The sequence below is a fragment of the Melanostigma gelatinosum genome (genome assembly GCF_949748355.1).
Source record: "Melanostigma gelatinosum genome assembly, chromosome: 16".
Taxonomy (NCBI): domain Eukaryota; kingdom Metazoa; phylum Chordata; class Actinopteri; order Perciformes; family Zoarcidae; genus Melanostigma; species Melanostigma gelatinosum.
The window spans coordinates 7,876,566-7,896,533 of NC_136649.1; the positions used below are offsets into that span (position 1 = coordinate 7,876,566).

The following is a 19,968-nucleotide window of genomic DNA, read 5'->3' on the forward strand; positions in this document are numbered from 1 at the left end:
TCCCTGTTCAGATTATACATTTGTTTTCCACAGCCTCTGGTTTTCAGTTTGCTGTTCACAGTTGATTATTAGTTATACATGACTGCCACCTTGTGGCATTTAGATGTGTGTATGTTGTCAAGAACTGTAAATCAACAGGAATCCCTGCTCATTGCTTTTCTGTTTCAAAGACGGTTAAAAGAACCTTTCAGGTTTATTTATTCATAGTCAGTTAGTTTGATGAATGTGCCAAAATCTTCCCAGTTGATTTTGTCCAGACTTTTATTTGAACAAATGAACACAGCTTTCCCTCACCCTCTCGTCTGCTTTCACGAATGACAGATGGTTGTTCATAATGAATGCCGATTCAACATCTCACTCCTAATAGCTTGGTGTAGGTATCTGCCTTCAAAGCTGATATTGATCAAATCATGCTTCCCAGCCTCTGGGCCGACACACCAGCATACCAGACTCTGGAGCAGAGACCTGGATCAAAGAGGTCAGTACATACACAGGTAATATGGGAGTGTGTGTGCATGTCCAGTGTGTGTGTGTGTGGACTGTCAATTAACTGCATGCATTTTCTAATTGTCAGGAATTTGTGGTCTTTTGATTTTTCTTTTTGTGTTGCCGCTCTTCTTTCAACATGCTTTTTTTTGGTCCTCCAATTCATCGGACGTGTTGGGTGACTTTCCACAAAATGCTCCCAGAGGAAAGAGCAGCTATTCCTGCCTCAGAGACAAAGAGGCAAAGACAGCGAGAGGCACCGGAGAAAACAACAGAAATAGGGAAAGGGGAAAAAAAAGGAAAAGCATTGAAAGAGAGACGAGACAGAGAAAGAGAGACAGATGCAGAAGAGGAGAGCAAAGGGAGGAGGAAAAGGGAGAACCAGCAGACAGAGAGCAGATTCATTCCCCCGAGAACTAATTATAACATCACCACAGAGCTCAGTTCAACGCACTTTGACAAGAAAAAAAATAACTAGTGTTGCACTTTCGCTGCAACAGCAGACAAAATGCACGCAGCTTCTCCACATACATCCCATGCTGCCACCCAGTGTGGAGCAGAGATTCTCCCGGCTCGTAGGAGGAAACATATGCAATTCATCAACTGTATGTGTATGTGTAGCGGAATGTTGCACAATGTATATACTACTGCAGCCGTCCATTCTGGTTGGAAATGTGCTGGAGTTCCCACGAAGTGAAGTTGTAGATTTGAACTTAACTGTCTTTATTTTTTATTTATTTTTTAGTTTATTTATTTTTATTAATTCCAAGACAATACATAGACATAACAACAAGAGGTGTTTGAGCCTTGTGATATGAAAGAAAAAAATGTAAGAAAGTACATAAATGAGGGCAAATTACATAAATTACAAAATAATAACGTCCGTAAAAATGCTTTTTACGTAAACAAAGTTTAACTGTCTTTATTGTTAATGTTTTTTTTTATTTTTAATGTTGCTTTGAAGATAAACATCTGAAGATGTGGTCACCTGGCTGACGTTCCTCGCCTGTACACCGGGTGCCCTCAGTGTGCTCTTCTCATGCTCCGCACACCATCAACACACGTTGATGGGTGTGTCGTCTGGCAGAGTCTGGAATGAAGCTTCCACTGTGTGATTCTTCGAGACAAACACTGCATGTGTCACATATATTAGAGGGTTTTACTTTTGAGGCCCTTATTGCTTACTATTTCACACTAATGTCAGAAAAAAATACTTTTTACATTGTGTTAACACTTTAGACAGTTTACTAGAATGCAACCGACATAAATAATTACAAATCAATTCATTGAAAAATAAGCTTACTGTAATTAAGAACCGCACTGTCATAATATCTAACAACTTTCTCACACACACAGTGTGTGAAAGTTTAGTGGTTAGTTTAGTGCAGTTTATGCTTAACTTCCTCCTTTGTCCTGGGAAACTTGCATTGTCGGTGTAACCTCTCTTTTTTAAATTTGTTGTCAATATTACTTTGAAAATCTTGCTGTTTGTCTTAGTTCCAATAACGTGTTACCATTTAGATATAAGGGGCTTTGATTTGACCGAAATATTCGTCGATTAGATTTAAATATGTTCACGTCCGCATGGATTGATTTGTTCAATGATGCGTCAAAGGACAGAACATGCTTAGAATGTCAGTTGGCTTTTAATTAAGCAAATAATTAAACAATTAAAGTGCAAATCAAGTTAATGTGCGTCAAACCACGCCCTTCCGTACATGTGAACCGCATGGCCCTGCCCACTCCGATGTTATTATGGACGTTTATTTCCGGTATACCACAGAGGGTGTTGTTATTAGTGTACGTGCATGTGTGTTGTGAGAGAGTTTGGCCGTGCGGTTGTAAACGTTCCCAGCTCGGATACCGTCACCGCCTTGCACCGGAGGCAGGCGCCGTGTTTCTACATGTAAGTTACCGTCGCGGCTCCACAACCGTTGGCCAGCAATGACCGAGAGCCCCGCGACCAAGCCGGCCGACGGGGATGTGTGTCCGCGTGCGAAGAACGGACTGAAGCCGGAGAGAAACGGCTTGGCGAAGAGCCTCCACCGCTGCCATGAGCGGCAGCCCAAGCACCACTGCCCCGAGGAGGAGATGGAGGAGATGGAGGAGGAGGTGAGGCCCGGGATGGGACGGGGAGGAGAGGCTGGTGTATCCGGGTACATCTACTATGTGGACCCGGAAACACCCGGGACGATGCTGACATTACTGTCACCTCCATCAACTCGCGCGTTGTTAGGATATTCCACAGCTCGCCCGTGTCCGGCTGTCTATTATCTGACAGTTTGTTGCCATTGAGCTACGATTCTCTCGACTACAAAACGCCGAGTTTCATATAAAAGACCCTCGTTTAAAGAGTATTCGCACGTTCTTAATGTTATACGCTCCCTCAAAACATGAACCAACCGCTTTGCGCTTTTTCATTTATTGGCGGGTGTGACAGCTCCCGAAAGTTGACGTTGCACTGAATTCTAAATGTGTTTAGCGCATAACATGCATGTCAAATTGAGGAAGATGACTAACCTAACTGTAACCAGACGAACTGGGGATGATGTAATACTTATAGCCATTTCTAAAAGACTATTCATACAGGACCTCACGATGCTACACCCTCTGAGCCAGTCGAACTACTTGTCCAGTTTACATTTCCTGTCTGGATGACAGTAATGCATCTGCAGGTTTGCCTTCCTATCTCCTCAGTTGACAGTGTGCTATTATTAAGGAGTGGTGTGTGTGTGTGTGTTCTGGTGGAAACTAATTACAGTATATTTGCTACGCCTCTCGACCTCAAAAGGCACTCTTTACATTTCTTAAAGGCTCATTTCTGACTGTGTATATTGGCTGCAATCTTCTGGGTTGGCAAATATTTGTCTGTTAACGTGTGCGTGTGTGTCCTTGAAGCGGTATAAGGGAGCATAGTGTGACACTGAACCAGTGTGACAGTTCAGTTAAATCATGCATGCTGGGAAAGTTTTTCCAAAGAGGCTAATCACCCCCAGGTGAACCGCCTGGAACAGTCCCAATTAACAGGTCCCCTCAGACAGTGTGCTTATAGGTGCTTTCGCACACGAGCACTGACTCGCGTGGCCGTGTTTGGATACACATTTTTTTTTGTTGATAAGAATGGTTTTGAGTCAGAATTTTCGCCCTGCTTATCAAGATGAAAAGAAAACGGTGGGAAACATTTCTGTTTCAAGTTCTCTCCTAGGATTTGTAACTTCTTTTTTTTTTTTTTTGGTGGCGCAATACATACTAATAAAGTGTAAAATACAAAGTGGGTTAACCGTTGGCTAAAGTCAAATTCTTCACGACCATTTCCGGTTTAAGCTTTTTGAAGGACAGTACAATGGGTGCCAGGTTCTTTCCACAAACAGTCCGTTCCTTCCGGCGGAGGATGGTTCTGTCAACCGGGCTGCAAACTGAGCGCCCGGTGACTGAACCTCAGCTGACTTAACAGTGTTAAGGTATGCGAGTGAAAAAGGCATGACCGGTCACATGCAAGCGCGTAATGCCGTGAGCACGGAGACGAGCATGAAGGGAATTGCATAACGTCTGCAAGTTTCGGCCCCCCCCCCCCAGAAGGAGGAAAGAGACCTTTTGTTGAGGACACACGTTGCAGGCCACTCTGCTCCAAGTGCAGGCTCTTCCCTTATTTGGCAGTCAAATCCTCCCTCCCTGGCATTTGTCACACACTGTGTTCTTTCCTGTATAGTGCTAATGCCTTCTTATGTTCCCTCTACTTACAGTTTCACTGCATGTAAGCCACTATTAAAGTGTTTTTGTTCATTTGTTTTGGTCCCCATTATGACAAAAGGGCAGGGAGTCACAGCAAGACCACGCTACATTTCTATAAAGTATTCAAACCGTGAAACTGCATTGCAACTTAGGCAGAAGTCGCTGTGTTTGCATAGGGAGATGAGTTACAACGGTTTACAGGCTAGACGTGTATACATGGAGACAGTTAACTTGGGTCTTTTTTTCCCAACTTTATTATAATAATAATAATGCACTTTTTACCACAAGCAGTATATTGTGTTTTTTATATATATGATATTTTTTTTAAGATTCTGTCGGTTTTCATGCTTCTTTGGCATATTCTTGCCAGAACTCTTTTGCTTTTCAACAGAACAGCCACAGTGCATGTTTCAACTCAAAAAGTCTATAAGAAACGGCAACGTGCACTGTGAGATACGATGGCTTTTGATGAATTCATAGTCATTCCCAGTTGTTTCCCGTGTCGCCCAGGTCCACGCAGCGCAGCGTCACGGTGGCCTGTACGGCCGGCCCTTCGCCGAGTCGTTCGAGGAGACGCCCATGCTGGTGGCGGTGCTCACCTACATGGGCTACGGCATCCTGACCGTCTTTGGCTACCTGCGCGACTTCCTCCGTCACTGGAAGATCGAATGGTGCCACATCGCCAGGGAGAAGGAGGACCAGAAGGTGAGGAGGGGGGGGGGGGCACGGACGCAATGCAACGTGTTGTCTTATGTTGGGGAGAAATAGACCCGATGCGTTTGTTGTTTTGTTAACCAGAACTGAACCAGAGTGTTATCATCACACCACGAAGTTTCTCCAATTAGAACCCATTGACTCTTGTGTTTTAAACAGTGCGAGTATTGTTAAGCATTGCTGCAAGCTTGGCGTCTGGAGAGGAAGTATGTATTTAGAACCAAATTCACCCTCCGATCATTCAATGGAATGTTCAAGTTGTTATGGCTTCTCTTCACAATTCAGCCAATGTGTCAACGCACAGCTAATGGAGTTATCAGCACAGTTTGTTGAACCGCGTCCTTGACCGCTGAGGTTGTTTTTCAACCTGTCATGTAACTCTTGATAGTGAAGCCCATTGTGTTTCAGGGTTTGGTTACGTTGAGGAAAGGCAGCGGCTGAGATAGACGCGGGGTGGGAGTCATGAAATCAGCCCGAGGATGAATTCCTTAACATGTGTTTAAATGTGAAGATATTTCTTTCCTTCCAGCTATCGCTGCCAAAAGTACACATGGCCTATAGTTCTTTGAAGTTACTGGTATTTGTGATACTCTCCCCCTCGGCTAATGTACCCCTCCCTACTCCTCCTCATCGCGCTCTCTCTTTTCATCCCCGGGTAGGACTTTGTGCCCCTCTACCAGGACTTTGAGAACTTTTACACCAGAAACATCTACATGCGCATAAGAGACAACTGGAACCGGCCCCTATGCAGCGTCCCGGGGGCCAAAGTGGACCTGCTGGAGCGAGCGTCCCGCGACTACAACTGGACTTTTGAGTGAGAAAGACATTTATTCAAGGCTGTAAACACTGTAATGTATAAGTCAACAGGAAGGTATGCAGACACATTAATCAGAGCAGTTACACCCGACTACTCGTCAAATACCAAGTGACACATTTCACTTTAGGAAAAAGACGTTACTGGTCTACGATAACACCGAGCAGGTTTATGCACCAGCTAGAAAGCTGCAATGTCAGGTTGTATGAAAGAGGAAACTGGCACTGGGCAAAAGTGTAACTCGAGCTTTGAATGTGTTGTATAGTGGCGCCTGCTGTCATTATTAGTCATTCAAGGGATTTGGTCTATTGGGCAACATCAAGTTTCCCAGAGCTCCGGTTGATGTTCTCGTTTGAACTCGTAATTTCCAGTCATGTCTGTATAGCCTGATATCGCCGGACTGGATTTTCGTCTTTCAACATGCATCACCTTGTGACGTAGCCAGGTCCACCCGGTGCATGTATGTGGGCAATCAGAGCACAGTGCTACCAGCCAATCACAGCACATTAAAGCGGGGCTTGTCACGGAAAAAAAAAATAACAGTTGTCCCATGGAAAAATGTAAGCAGCGTGCAGAGACGAGCTGGTATATGAAAGTGTTGCCAAATCCTGTCAGAAGTATGACAAACTTTTATTTCTAGAAAAGATTCAAATGCATCCGATCGTGCTTCTTTAAGTGAGAATATACCGTCCAATTCACGCAATAGCGGCTTAAACAGAAAGTTCAACGTCAGCTGCAACTAGGGGTGTCACGGATCACACACCTCACAGTTCGGTTCGGATCACGGTTCAGGAGTCACGGTTCGGATCATTTTTCGGATCAACAAAGAAAAGGGGAGGAGACAAATATAACTTTGCTTTCCATTTATTAATTAAAGAACTTCAAGAACACTTAAAGCAAAGAACTTTGGGCCATAGTCTTACATGAAAACAAAAATATTGAAGATGTCCAATTTGAAACAAAATGAAATAAATAAATAAGAATAATACATTCAAGAATTCTGTTAAGTTTAAGTGCAACATGAGGTATGTTGATATCCTCGTCCTTTCATCAACATTGAAAGAAAGAAACAGCCAGTGAGCTAGCTTCCACTGTTTACACTGAACTGAACTGCTCAGCAACAACTTGGGTCTGTGTTTACTTCCTGTCAGGTCATTCAAATACACAACAATGTTACATTACTGTGACATTATTTTCAAAAAGATGAGAATATCTCCATTGTCTGGGGAGAGGGTCGACCTTTCTGTGGTGATATTACTATTGGGCCTGTCTAGCTTCACTCTGATGCTTCTGTCAGCACCTGAACCAGGTGTGTGTCTGTGTGACGCTCACAGAGGGGGCGTGTCTACAGCGCCGGACTAAGAATCACTCCGCCGTGGTGAAAGCAGTCTCTGCAGTCTTTTCCTTTTCATAGACGCCTGGAACAGATTCACACTGAAGTGGGTGCGTGAGTGGACGTCGTAGCGTGGCTCAAGCATTTAAACCAGATTTAGAAATCCTTTGTTTTCTACACCGGAGTGTCCCCGTCGCTGACAGACGGGATGATGTCTCTTCATATGTGTGGACATGCCGATGTTTTGCCGTTGTCGCGTGTCTCTCTTTAAATAACGCCTACATACCGTAACGCTTTGTCCACCACCCTCATCAGTCATTATACGTTACAGGGAAGACAAAATGTTCCCAAACTTGCGACACCGCGGCTTCTGACGTTCCTCCGCTCGCCATGACGTCACCGTTAAATGCTTCTAAGCTGCTCCGTTCACGTGAACACACTACTGCTTTATATCTGTTCACTGACACTCTGCACTGATATTTGGGGACTTGTTACTTGAAAAGGAACAGCAGCAGTAGAACTTTACACACTATGATGATTACACTGTAAAAAAAAAAAGTATAATAATAATAACTTTAATTTATATAGCGCCTTTCAGGGGACCCAAGGCCGCTTACACACAAAATACTCGATTGATCCGCGGTTCACGAGTGATCCGAACCGTGAGGGCTGATCGGAACGGATCACGGATCGATCCGTGATCCGTGACACCACTCGCTGCAACCATCTTGTCGTCTTTATGTTTCTTATGTGAATTAACATGAGGCCAGGGCTGTGGCTCTCGAACCTGAGTAGCAAATCAGAACACATCTTTGAGCAGATTGATACGGCCCAAATCAATTTTTTTCTTCTCCCTTCATATGTGACTGACGTGACAGAGCGGGAACAGCATCAGATCACATTTAATGTGACACTTGTGAAAGTGTACCAATAAGGCTTGCATAACCAGTCGCTTCATCTCCATGGTTGTACCCTCCGTCTCTCTCCTTTGCAGTTACACGGGTCGGGTGGTGACGGACGTGATCAACTTGGGCTCGTACAATTACCTGGGCTTCGCTGAGAACACCGGTCCGTGCACCGACTCCGCTGCCGAGGTCACCATGAAGTACGGCGTCGGCGTTGCGAGCACCAGGCAGGAGATGGGTACAAACACACACGCCTTCCGACAGCAGGAATGTTGGAGGGATGAATTCTCCGCAGTAAAGACGGAGAAGATAATGGGCCGGTTTGTTTTGTGGCACAGCGGAAACTAACACGGAAGATTCTGTCTTAACGGCGCAGTGTGCAAATATCACAAAGCGTTGTTTAATATCCGGGCTACCTTAGTCCCCTTATTTCGAAGACTGGTATCCGTGACATTAGTGTCGATTGTTTTGATAAATATCAAAAAACTTTCAGCGCAATTGTAATCCATTCCAGCAGAATGTAGAATACGTGAAATCAGTGTGTCCGAGAGTCTGTGTGCACTTCAGGAATGTGTGGCTGAGCTTGGTCTGCTGATCTGGCCTGGAAGCGGTCATATGGTTGGCAGATTTTCACTGATAGAGTAGAACCAATGACGCTTCTGCTCTGCTTACACAGGGAGAGGCCCGGCCGGCCCACATTGTGATTAGGAGTGCATCAGCATGTGCTCCTCAATAGAAGTCTGTTTTAAATCCAATACGTTGATTGACGCACAGTAGATGACACATAATCTCGTCCTGAGAAACGGATCGACGGACGTTTGATTTAGGGCGCTGTTGTGGAATATTTCTATGAATAGTCGGGAGAAGAGGGTTAAAGTGTTAACAAATCAATGTCAAATGAAACAGAGTCTGGATGAACGATCAAAGTTGTAATAGTCAATTTATTTGCTTGCAAGCAAAGAGAACACAGTCTCACAGACACATCACCGTCATCTGCGAGAGGTGCTCTGATGACATAGTCAAATGCATGGACATTTATCCTCAGTCAGCATGCTGTTATCTTGATTTGCAAACAAGAATAAACAAGAAGAAGGAAACCAGTCAAGGCAGATGTTTTTCTTTGAAGCATAGTGTCCTGTCTTTACGATACCCTGAAGGCGCTTTATGGCCGGTTTACGAATCCCTTATTTATCAGTTTGCCCCACAATAAACCATGGATACATCAGATGCTTCCTTTGATGTCACGGTGACCTGGTCAAAGAGTTAAGTCACAGTATTGCAGAGACGGAAAAAGCCTGTGAACCATCACACATCATATATGCCTGCAGAGGGTCATGCTCTTCCTGATACTCATCAGGAAGTACCGTAATCTAGACAGACCTCTGTGTGTCGCCGTCTTTGAAGACAAATAATGCACAGGAAAACAGATAGCAAGATAACAGATCACAAGACCCTGGATCCGAAATTTACGAGACTCATTTAGAAGACACAAGGTTTAGTGCCTGCTCTTCTAAAACTCACATTTCTTAACCCTAAAACAGTAGACTGACATATTTTCCCATCACAGCGCTTTGAAAAGTAACAGTTGTTTTTAGCTATAACACAGTAACTTAAAAAAACGAATCGTTAAACTTCTTACCCAGAGTTAGATGAAGCTAGTTATGGAGCTGCAGCTGGTTAGCTTACAGGCTTCAGGCTAACGGTTAACACTGGGAACAAGGGTGAGACGGCTAACGTGGCTCTCTCCATAAAAGCGTCCACCAACTAGCACCGTTTAAGCTAACTATGTAAAGCATTATATCTTGTTCGTTTAATGCATACAAAAATGGAAATGTAAAAACTACAAGTCCCGGCAGCATCACAGTGATTCCAGTACGAATTCATCAAACGACGTACAACATGTTGATGAGTGAGCATTGGACGAAGCCAGGCTAGCTGTCTCTGAGGTTATGTTTGGTATGGTGATGTCCTGTAACTCTGCATCTCAGGTAACCTAGACCGACACGAGGAGATGGAGAAACTGGTGGCTGAGTTCCTGGGTGTGGAGTCGGCCATGGCGTTTGGGATGGGGTTTGCAACCAACTCCATGAACATACCAGCACTGGCTGGCAAGGTAAGGCCCCCGGTGATAGATGTCTTCTTTATTCTTGCAGCACACTTTTCTATGTTGTCTCAGCACTTTCTTCTTCTTCTTCCCTGTCCACTGTCACTCACTCTACCTCATACCAATGTTAGGTTTGTAGTCGTGTATGCACTTGCGTATTTTCACCTTTTGATGAAATATGCTCAACAAAAAACATTTCGCAACATCGCCACACAAAACCGGCCTCTAATGTCAGGCGCAAACATTTCCTGTTGGCACCAGGAACTGGTGGTTTGGCTGCGCATCAGAGTGCCGATGTTGCTCGGCAGGTAGACGCCTCACCACATAGTTCCCGCTGGCGAGAGGAAACCAACGGTGTGAATTCTTTTGTTCGTTGTGAAATGTACACTTTCAACATCGGTAGTAGTTGCTCAATGCCCTTAACACGGGCAAACCATGCAATCAATGAACCAGCAAGCTGAATCTAATTATCTCAGATCATTTTATAAGCATAAAAGTCACTGGACTATATGTACTAATGTGATTTTTGTAAGTAGGTCTGTATGTAACACTATCTGCTGCCTCAGATGGATGGCCACAAATCAGATGTATGAATCTTTTATAAATGTCACCCTGCAGGGCTGTGTGATTCTGAGTGATGAATTGAACCATGCCTCTCTGGTCCTGGGTGCCAGACTCTCGGGGTCTACCATCAGAGTCTTTAAACACAACAGTGAGTCTGTGATCACAAATAAGTCGCCCTTTCAGTTATGTCTCCCACCTGCACTTCTAGGTCAATGTTTCTTTCTGTGTTTGTAAGTCCTCCTGTTTACCTTCATTCATCGCTTCCTTCTTCAGAAGCCCCTATAGCTTTGGTTACTATTTTCGGTACATGCGTCATTGATGTACCTAATGACTCTACTTAATAATGATAATAACAATTCTTACTTATCCTTCCATATGCTGTATGTCGCCACCATGTGGTCACTTGATCTCATCACTTTTCATTACACACACACTACTGGGGAGTTGGCTCTGCAGCCTGTGTCTCATCGGGTATCATAATCTGAGGATTTAAGAAATTGAAGAATAGAATGAGTGACGGCTGCTTTAGTTTCCGGGTCCTCATGCTGTTGTTCATGCTGGCTCACTGTCGCGCCTGAATGCAACAGAAGAATAGCGTCTGTTAACGTTAGAAGCAACCCCTGTGCTTCTTCCTGCTGTTTAAGTCGTATTGGCTTTCAGTAAACTGTATCTTCTTTCTGTATCACAAACTTCATTATATTCACACAAAAACACTTTGTGTTTGTATGTCAAATGCAGGGGAGAAGAGCTAGCTGGCTAGCTGCTAACGGTGGCTCACATGCATCTAGTATGTCTTTAGGGTAGCTCATAGATGGCTCGTCTAGAACATGAGATACATTAATTATAATGTGTGATAATTTAGATGTGTAATTAGTAAAAAAACAAAAACAAACACTAACTGTGTAGTAGCCATTAGGCTAACTAGCCACAGCTTGGCTCTGAAGCTCCGCCCACATACAAGCACTGTTTGTATTCATTTTGATGCCTCCATGGCGGTGACAGCTATGGCCTGAGAAATGGTACTTTAGCTGCCAAATGCTAATTACTTATGGCTGAGTAGTTGGGAGCTAAAGGTTGGCTACCAACCTTTCAACATAATACAAATAGTTGGCTCCATTATTGAAGAATATGACTCGAATCCGATTATTAAGTTCTATTAAATATTCAGTATTGTTGTCCACGTTTTGTCTGGGGGTTGGGTGGTGTTTCGCTTTCTTCTAATGAACTCCCAGCTGACAATAAGGTGTTTTTCTGCTGCCACTGTTGATACCACAACTTTAATTTTGAATTTAGTGCAATTACTTGTCTCTCTTGATTTTCCCGTCAGACATGCAGAACCTTGAGCAACTGCTGAGAGAGGCCATAGTTCACGGGCAGCCCAGGACTCACAGACCATGGAAGAAGATCCTCATTGTGGTCGAGGGCATTTACAGGTAGCCTATCCACTTCCTTCACAAGAAACATCTTTAATAAAACCCTTCCAGGTGTTTTGCGGTTACAGTTAACTTGGCTAAAAGCAGTTACCAGCTTTAAAACAATTATTTCCTTCCTCATTTAAACATGAGCACTGCTTCACGTAGTTGCGCAAGCAGTAGTTGCATCAGATTCTGTGCAATTGGTAACTGTTTTCAAGCTTTAAGTTTAAAAAAACAGGTTGAATTTAATCCAATTATTTCCATGTTTACAGCCAGTTCTCTGTATTTCCCTAAAAGATAAGGCAAAGCATGTTAATCAGTAGGAGTCTAACACAAACAGCTCTTATCTTCTATTGATGGTTCATGTGGTTCCATTGGAATTCAGCGGCATCAACACTTCCGGGGATTGGATTGCTGTTTGACGGAGCTGATTCGATGCTTGGTTAGCTCTTACTGACTGTACACGCGGTGAGCAACTTTGATGGGTTACTTTATTCTGCCAGACAGGGCAGCGGCTGCAGGAACACTGAACTCTTGCTCTTCCCTGTGACATTGTTCCACTATTTCCAGGAGTTGGCACATGTGAACAGAATATTTGAGACGGTTGTCGTTCAGGTAACGTCTGCTCACCAGTTGACAGGTCCCAGCAGTTTTGTACTTGGCCCGCGAGTGCAGAGAGTGCAGCCCCTGAGCTCAGGTTTCCTGGGTTGTCGGGAAGGAATTTAACTTTTCTTTTTTCTCTCTCTCTTTGCAGCATGGAGGGCAGCGTAGTGAGCCTACCAGAGGTGATTGCCCTGAAGAAGCGCTACCGGGCCTACCTTTACCTAGACGAGGCCCACAGCATAGGGGCCCTGGGGCCGAGAGGGAGAGGTGTGGTCGACTACTTTGGCCTGGACCCCTGTGATGTGGACGTCATGATGGGCACTTTCACCAAGAGCTTCTGCGCCGCGGGGGGATACATCGCAGGGAAAAGGGTGAGGATGCGGGGGGGGGGGGGGGGTCGTAGGTTGATTTTATCTGTTTTTGAAAGCACAGTTGTAAAAGAAAGACGTGGCTGGTTCACTGAACAATGCTAAACGGCAATCTTAATGTCCAAGTTGCAAACTATCTCTCAAGATCTGGGGTAACTGTGTGAAGTGACAAAAGTCGCAGGTGTGGTAAAGACAGCCGTCGTCTCAGTAATGTGGATTTTCTGTCCGGCAGCGCATGACCGCTGCATTCCTGACCTACTAGCCCTGTAACATTACATCGATGTATCAAAAGATAAGACCAGGTTCACAGACGTCTCGACTTCAGGATGTGAACTGCTTTTGTGTTTCCGTGACGAGATTGCGACACTGAAACAAAAAGTTCATCTGAGGAGACTTGGCGGCTTCTTGTCACCTTCTCCCACCACCTTCACCACGAGTGTGTCAAAGTTACAGGATGTAGCTTGAGACGAAGTGTTTATAACCTGCATGACTTTCAAACTTTGTAGCAAAACGGAGAGGACCTCACTTGTCTGATGGACTAATTAAATCCTTCCGTGCACGTCTCCTTACATCTCCTGTGTTTCTGCTGGGTTTAGGAGCTCATTGAGTACCTGCGCTCCCATTCGCACAGTGCGGTCTACGCCACCTCCATGTCTCCTCCTGTGGTGGAGCAAATCATCACTTCTATGAAGTGCATTATGGGAGAGGATGGCACAACGATCGGTGAGTGGTTCAGCAATATATATATATATATTGTTTTTTAAAGGTACCCTGTTGAGTTTTTAGTCATAAATGGGCCTTCTTTTTATTTGTCTGACGCACATGCATGCGTGTGTGAAAAGGTAATGCAATACACAGTCCCACCAGTGGTTTCACACTATTCCACAGCAGACTGCTAGCAAGGACACATGGATATAAATGATGCAGGTTTCAATGTGTTCAAAAAAAAGAGGATGGAAATGCAGCAGCATCTTGGAGACTTTACACTGAAGGTAGACGCGGCTTTTGTTTGTTTACAAGGAAACTCCACAGGGCACCTTTTACACTTGATGCTTAGAAAGATCCCTGACCAAAAAACAACTCCAGTCGCCTACTGCTCAAACAGCACCATTGAGAGCTGAGTTCATTGTGACATGTCCTAATAAGTTAAGAGCACCAGCAAAGACTCTTTAATGAATGACATGCATCAGATACTTTCCCACCGAATCATTTCAAATGAACTGAGAGTGACGACCATCAGACTAGCGTAGTCTAGCTGTCCTCCGTCAGTGTTGAGTGGATCCTATCTTAGCTGCTGTAATTGTCATCAGCCGCCACCGGGTGTCAGTGCACACTAATGAAATCTAAGGCGGTCACAGCATCACAGTCGTCTTATCTCAATCCCTCCTCAAAGAGTTGAAGGCAATCCATTTAAACCTGGCCTCCCCGTGGTGCACATCTCATGAATGTGATTGCTTGCAGCTGCTTGTTAACCTTCCTTTTCTTCTTCATCGTCAAACTAGCTATAAATAATTGCCGCCCCCCCCCCTCTACGTTGATTCTAACTTTTGAGCAGTGAATCGTGTTGAACAGACATTAAGTGGAGCTTGACGTTCACCGCAGTAAATATACGAAATGATTATTAACTTCGACAGAGGGTCAACTCGCGTTTCAATAATCTCCTCTCGTCATCTCAAGGCCTCGAGCGTGTGCAACAGCTGGCGGTGAACACGGTCTACTTCCGCAAGAGGCTTGGCGAGATGGGCTTCATCATCTACGGCAACGAGGACTCTCCCGTTGTGCCCATGATGCTCTACATGCCCGCCAAGATAGGGTGAGCCTCGAGCTTTGACCAGCTGCTGTTGTCCTCCGCCAATCAGAGCAGTGCCTCTAACATCAGTCGACAATGAATTGGCGTGTGTGTGTGTGTGTGTGTGTGTGTGTAATTTCTGTCCCCGTTCGGCCCATCAGAGCGTTCGGCAGGGAGATGCTGAAGAGGAACATCGGGGTGGTGGTCGTGGGCTTCCCTGCTACGCCCATCATCGAGTCCCGGGCGCGCTTCTGCATCTCAGCCGCCCACACGAAAGACGTGCTCGACAGGGTAACTAGCTGCTTTCACCGCTGAACGGCTTCAGTTTAGACAGAAAACGAGACTTGTCACTTTGAATGGCTTCAACTGAGAACTGAGAATATTGTTAAAACAAAAACACAGTGAACAAGCCCTTTCTGCAAACCAAGATAAGGCTGAGCTTCTTGTTTCAACCCGACCAATAGGACAGTTTGTGATTTGCTTTTGACAAAGCCGTACTGAACTGAGCTTACAGGGGCTTAGGGCTACATACAAACACTAGACCTGTACACACAGTGGGTCCAGAAGGAAGAGAAAGGTGGAAATGACAATATTCCACCATTGGCATATTATTTCAGTAGTACCAGTTGATACTACTAGCTTTTTTTAATAACAGCTCCAAGTTGGTGTAATAACCTTCAATTTGTTTCAATCCAAGCCAAGAGGTCACTGAAAGGGAAGACGGGCGGTCTAGTGGGCGGGAACTACTGACAGAAATTGGAAGGACACATGTGTGATCTGTCATGACTCCAAAATGTCTTCTTGTGGAGTCTTTTGAGTCACTTCAGAATCCCTCCCAGCCCCGTATGTGTGTGTGTTTCACCTCCACTATAACCTTCCTATTTCCTCATTGTGTTGCGCTACGTTCGCGCAGACTGTTCCCGCTTTGATCGCTCTTGGCGAAACATCAGAGAGCCGCCCACTCCTCTCCTCTTCCACTGTACTGCGCTCCCTGCTGACCCGCCTGCTCGTCCTCTTCCAGTCCCGTTAAGCTTCGGCCTGTCACTCGTTCTCACATAAACACGGTTCCTTTCGCACAGTGGCTGAACCGCCTCCCGTCTAATTGGGGTATCCTCGTGGCTCAGTCGGCTCAGATGCGTGCCGTGTCGGGGGCTGTTATCCAGTCCCGTTCCTCTTTTCTTTTTTTAATAAAGCGCAGACAGGGAGTGGGAGTGTTGTAGTGCTTTTATCTGTCATGACGTTAAAGTCTCTCTATGTTATCCGTCCTCTCCGTATCATTCTCGGGTGCTTTGATGTCATGTCGATTTGTTCGTCTCTTATCTGCTGGTGAGCTTTCGCAGTTTTAACTTCCCAATCGAACACACCCACACACGTACACATAAACTATAGAACAAGTGTGTATGTATATGTGTATATATATATATATATTTTTTTTTATTTTTTTTATTATTTTTATTTTTTTTACTTAATCAGTCTAAACATGGGCTATTCGTGTTATTGTGGATCATGGGACCGCTTGAAACGTAGAAACTTTCACTGACATTGCTCAGAAATAAGTAATGCAGCATTCAATTTCCCCGGGCCACATATTGCCCTTCACGATGGCAACTTTTTTTTAGTTGTTGTGTGAATGTCTCCACAGGCGCTGAGTGTCATCAGTGAGGTAGGAGACCTTCTTCAGCTCAAGTATTCCCGACGCAAAATCCAGCCGTCGTCGGCGCGGCCCGTCGACAACGTGTTCGAGGACATCGACGACTGATGCTCCGCTCCTAAAGTGGCGCCAACCAGAATCGACCCCAGAAACTACCGAACGGGTCAAGATGGATCGCAAGTCTTCCACGAGGACCGAGATGTGCGCAGGGGCCTCCTTGCCACTAGTACAGTAAACCCCAACAAAAGGAAAAACACTTCAATCGGTCGTTAATTCTACTTTGCCTTACTTAAACATGCAGAACTTGTGGTGCACACACTGAAAAACAGCACTTAAACTTATAAAGGTTATTGCTTCTTTTTTGTATAATTTTGTGTCAAAGACTTTAGTTGTATGTATGTCTGTGTGCGGTGCTTCTAGCATTTGTCATGTTAAGCATTGTATGTGTGGAGCGGACAAATGCCAACTTTCAAAATGTCTCTTGAAAAAACAAAACAGCGGTGAGGATGTAGTACGACTAAAAGTTGCCAAATATCAGAAGATGTTGAGCAGCAGATAACTACCCTGACCAATGCAACGACTTGTTCTAAAGCCATCGGTTGCTTTTTCTTGTTTTCAGAAATAAGCTTGTTTGATTTCTTCCTTTCTACAATTAGATGAGAAGATTAGTACCTTTCTCATTACTGTGCAGTAAATATGAAGCTACGTCCAGCAAGCGCTTGGCTTAGTGTAGCCCAAAGAGAAATGGTTCCAGCCCGTAACTCCCATGGATGTATTAAACTTGAGTCCCACTCGGCCCATAGACTTCAAATTGTGATGACGTCGGCAATTTTCAGATCGCCTTTCTCAGCTGGGGAAAGTTCTGCAAATACAAAACCTCCATGGATCAAAAATACTTCTTAGAAAGGGTCATACTGGACCCTGTTTGCTTTCCAAGGTGTCCTGTCAACAGTTTTACAGATGTCTCTTTTACAATGGAGGTCTATGGGGGAAATGCTTTTTGGGCCCATGGGGGATTTTATTTTGCTGCAATTCTGCCCAGTAGCCACTGGGCAGAATTGGCTGCAAGGCTGAGAATCCAGATCTTAACATACATCCATGGTAACTACATAAAAGCAGTCATTTCTATGCTAAGCTAAGCTAATAACCTGCTGGCCCTAGTGTTATATTTACTGTACACGTGCGTAGCATTGATCTCTCTAAATTTAAACAGAAAATCAGTGTATTTCCCAAAACAACTTTTCATTTTAAATTCGGGTCAGTGGGCTGTCGGGTTAAATGTCCAATACTTGCTATTGTACGCTAATTTACTTTGCATAATCAGCATTCAGGAAAAACTAACGGAAACCGTCGTGGGCTACAGCTTGACGACCAGCTCTGGGTCAGTGCCAACACGGAGAATGCATGTATGTTTTCTTTTTGTATATTCCAGTGACATTAAAGTACATCATGTAAACAAAGAGTAATTCAACCCCACAACTCCAAACATATTGAATGTCATTTCAAAATAATAAGACCAGTTTTCTGAAATGATAAGAAGGCAACATTGCAATTCAGACTAATAGTAAGTCACTGCTGTTAAACAAAAGGAAATATCTATTTGACGTTGAACTTAAACCCTCATCGTCTGATACACTTGTGTTTGGCTGGCCTCTCAGTCCCACAGCTATGTTTTGTATCACCATCACTGACATCAGTATGATTGTATGTTGTTTTTACTCAACCAACTTGATGTGTATTTGTCCAGTTTTTGTGTTCCAGATGAATTTAATAGTCTACTAATACAGTCCAGTTTATTGGTATCAACGCTCTCGTTTAATCTTTGATCACTTTAGTCACTCCCAAGAAGTCCGACAAACAGAACTAATCTTTTGATTCCAGACTAGTCTGGCTGTGATTCATATTGTTTTAATGCCTGATAAAAGTGCTGTCTTTGCACAGTGACTCACAGGTTGAAGGTATGAATGCCTTTTGTGTGTGCGCTTGCATGGTTTCAGGTAGGTGTGTCACTGCACTTTCACCTTGCTTTGTTGAATTATTTATTTTCCACGTTCCCGTCTTTCAAACTCTTTTGCTTTGTGCTACTGAGCTTTGGGACAACACTCTTAAGTGAAGGCAGCTGTGTGGGGAAAAAACCAACATTCCACATGCATCATTCACACTCGCTTGCACTCAGACAAGCGTTGTGTAACCGCTCGTTCCGCATACGAATGCATGTAGAGTAAGACCGAGTCATTGAAGCTGCTCGGCACCACAGCCAGTGGTGCCCAATGAAACAGACACTGTTCTCATAGATGTGACTTTTTTTCATGTTGTCTTAAAACTCTACTTCATTCCAGAGAAAGCCAACATGTCTTTTTATTGATCCTCTTTCACAGTAGTTGTTTATCCGTCACTGTCAACGGGAGATTCTTGTGTTCTTTAGTTTCCTTCCGACAGAAAACGTCAAATGATTTTCCATGAACTCAAAGCTAAGATTTACAATGTTACTCGTATCGATGCAGATTGTCTTTTTTTAATGTGTTTTTAAGTTTGCACACAGAAAAGTCATGGAAAGCAGGCATTCAGAGCACATTTTGATACGAAAGTAGAATTATGTCTTCATGATGCTGTTCTCCATTTGAATTAGATCCCAGTACTGATTGCTGCTTGAGGAAACTTGGAGCTATTTGTGATATAGTGTTCACTATAGAGCGACCTGGGAACGATGGTTATCTTTATTACTGGCGTCTTTGGTTGATGGCGCTCGAGTGCGCCATTTATAGAGGCAATTATTTCAATGGTTTAGTGAAAGTTACCACACATCAGTGCCTTTTTTACTGTACTAGTGCCTTTTTGAAGCAAACAATTTTCTGATCCTTATAATTAGCACTGGATGTGTCCTCTGTGTTGACTAGTTCCCATGCATTTGATCATATTAATATGTAAAGCGTCACCCCCGGCGATGACATCCGTTGATTGTTAAAACAATAAAAAACGAAGCGCTTTTGAAATGCCGTCAGTGTTGTAAGACTCTCCTTTAACACACTGAGATAAGCTCATGAACTACAAATACCTTATTTCATCACACAGCCCACACTGCACCCTCGCTTCTTTTCTCTCAGGTCAACTTTTGAACTGCTAAATGACTGTAATTATACCAATATGTCCACAAAAGACAAACACAAAACTGATTTATGAAAATAGGTTTCTTCTCCCCCATAAGTCACATTCATATTTGTGTTTCTCTGCTCCATCTTTTTTTGCAATAAAAACAAAATATTATCAAGGAACAAAGAGGACGCACGTATTAAAAAGGCTTTATTAAAGGTGCTGAATCATTCATAAACCCACAATGTTTGTCTCTAAGATTGGAGGGGTGGCATCTAAAATGGAACTACAGGGGGTTCAGGAAAAGCTATTTGTTCAACAAAGTGTCACTCTGAATAAAGAGTGAATAAAGCCGTATGAGCGCAGTGCAGAGAGAAGCTGTGCTGAATGGGTCATGTGG

At 44.0% G+C, this 19,968-nt stretch overlaps 2 protein-coding genes across 3 annotated transcripts in view; one reads left to right on the plus strand and one right to left on the minus strand.

The window, feature by feature from the left end:
* LOC306790001 (uncharacterized protein) overlaps positions 1-19,968 on the minus strand; it is a gene marked incomplete at its 3' end in the record, with an annotated part of 371,019 nt that overhangs the window by 259,162 nt on the left and 91,889 nt on the right. The window lies entirely within an intron of this gene.
* LOC306790789 (serine palmitoyltransferase 2-like) lies at positions 2,284-19,418 on the plus strand. 2 transcript variants are annotated; one of them, XM_079287285.1, is made up of 12 exons: positions 2,284-2,598; positions 4,729-4,923; positions 5,592-5,746; positions 8,074-8,222; positions 9,973-10,097; positions 10,707-10,800; positions 11,980-12,085; positions 12,822-13,041; positions 13,635-13,761; positions 14,716-14,851; positions 14,989-15,118; positions 16,470-19,418. In XM_079287285.1, the coding sequence occupies exons 1-12, from the start codon at positions 2,431-2,433 to the stop codon at positions 16,584-16,586; spliced, it is 1,722 nt and encodes a 573-aa protein (XP_079143411.1). In that variant the 5' UTR covers positions 2,284-2,430; the 3' UTR covers positions 16,587-19,418. The 2 variants fall into 2 exon arrangements, with proteins under 2 accessions (XP_079143411.1, XP_079143412.1); XM_079287286.1 differs by having other exon boundaries at positions 16,447-16,536.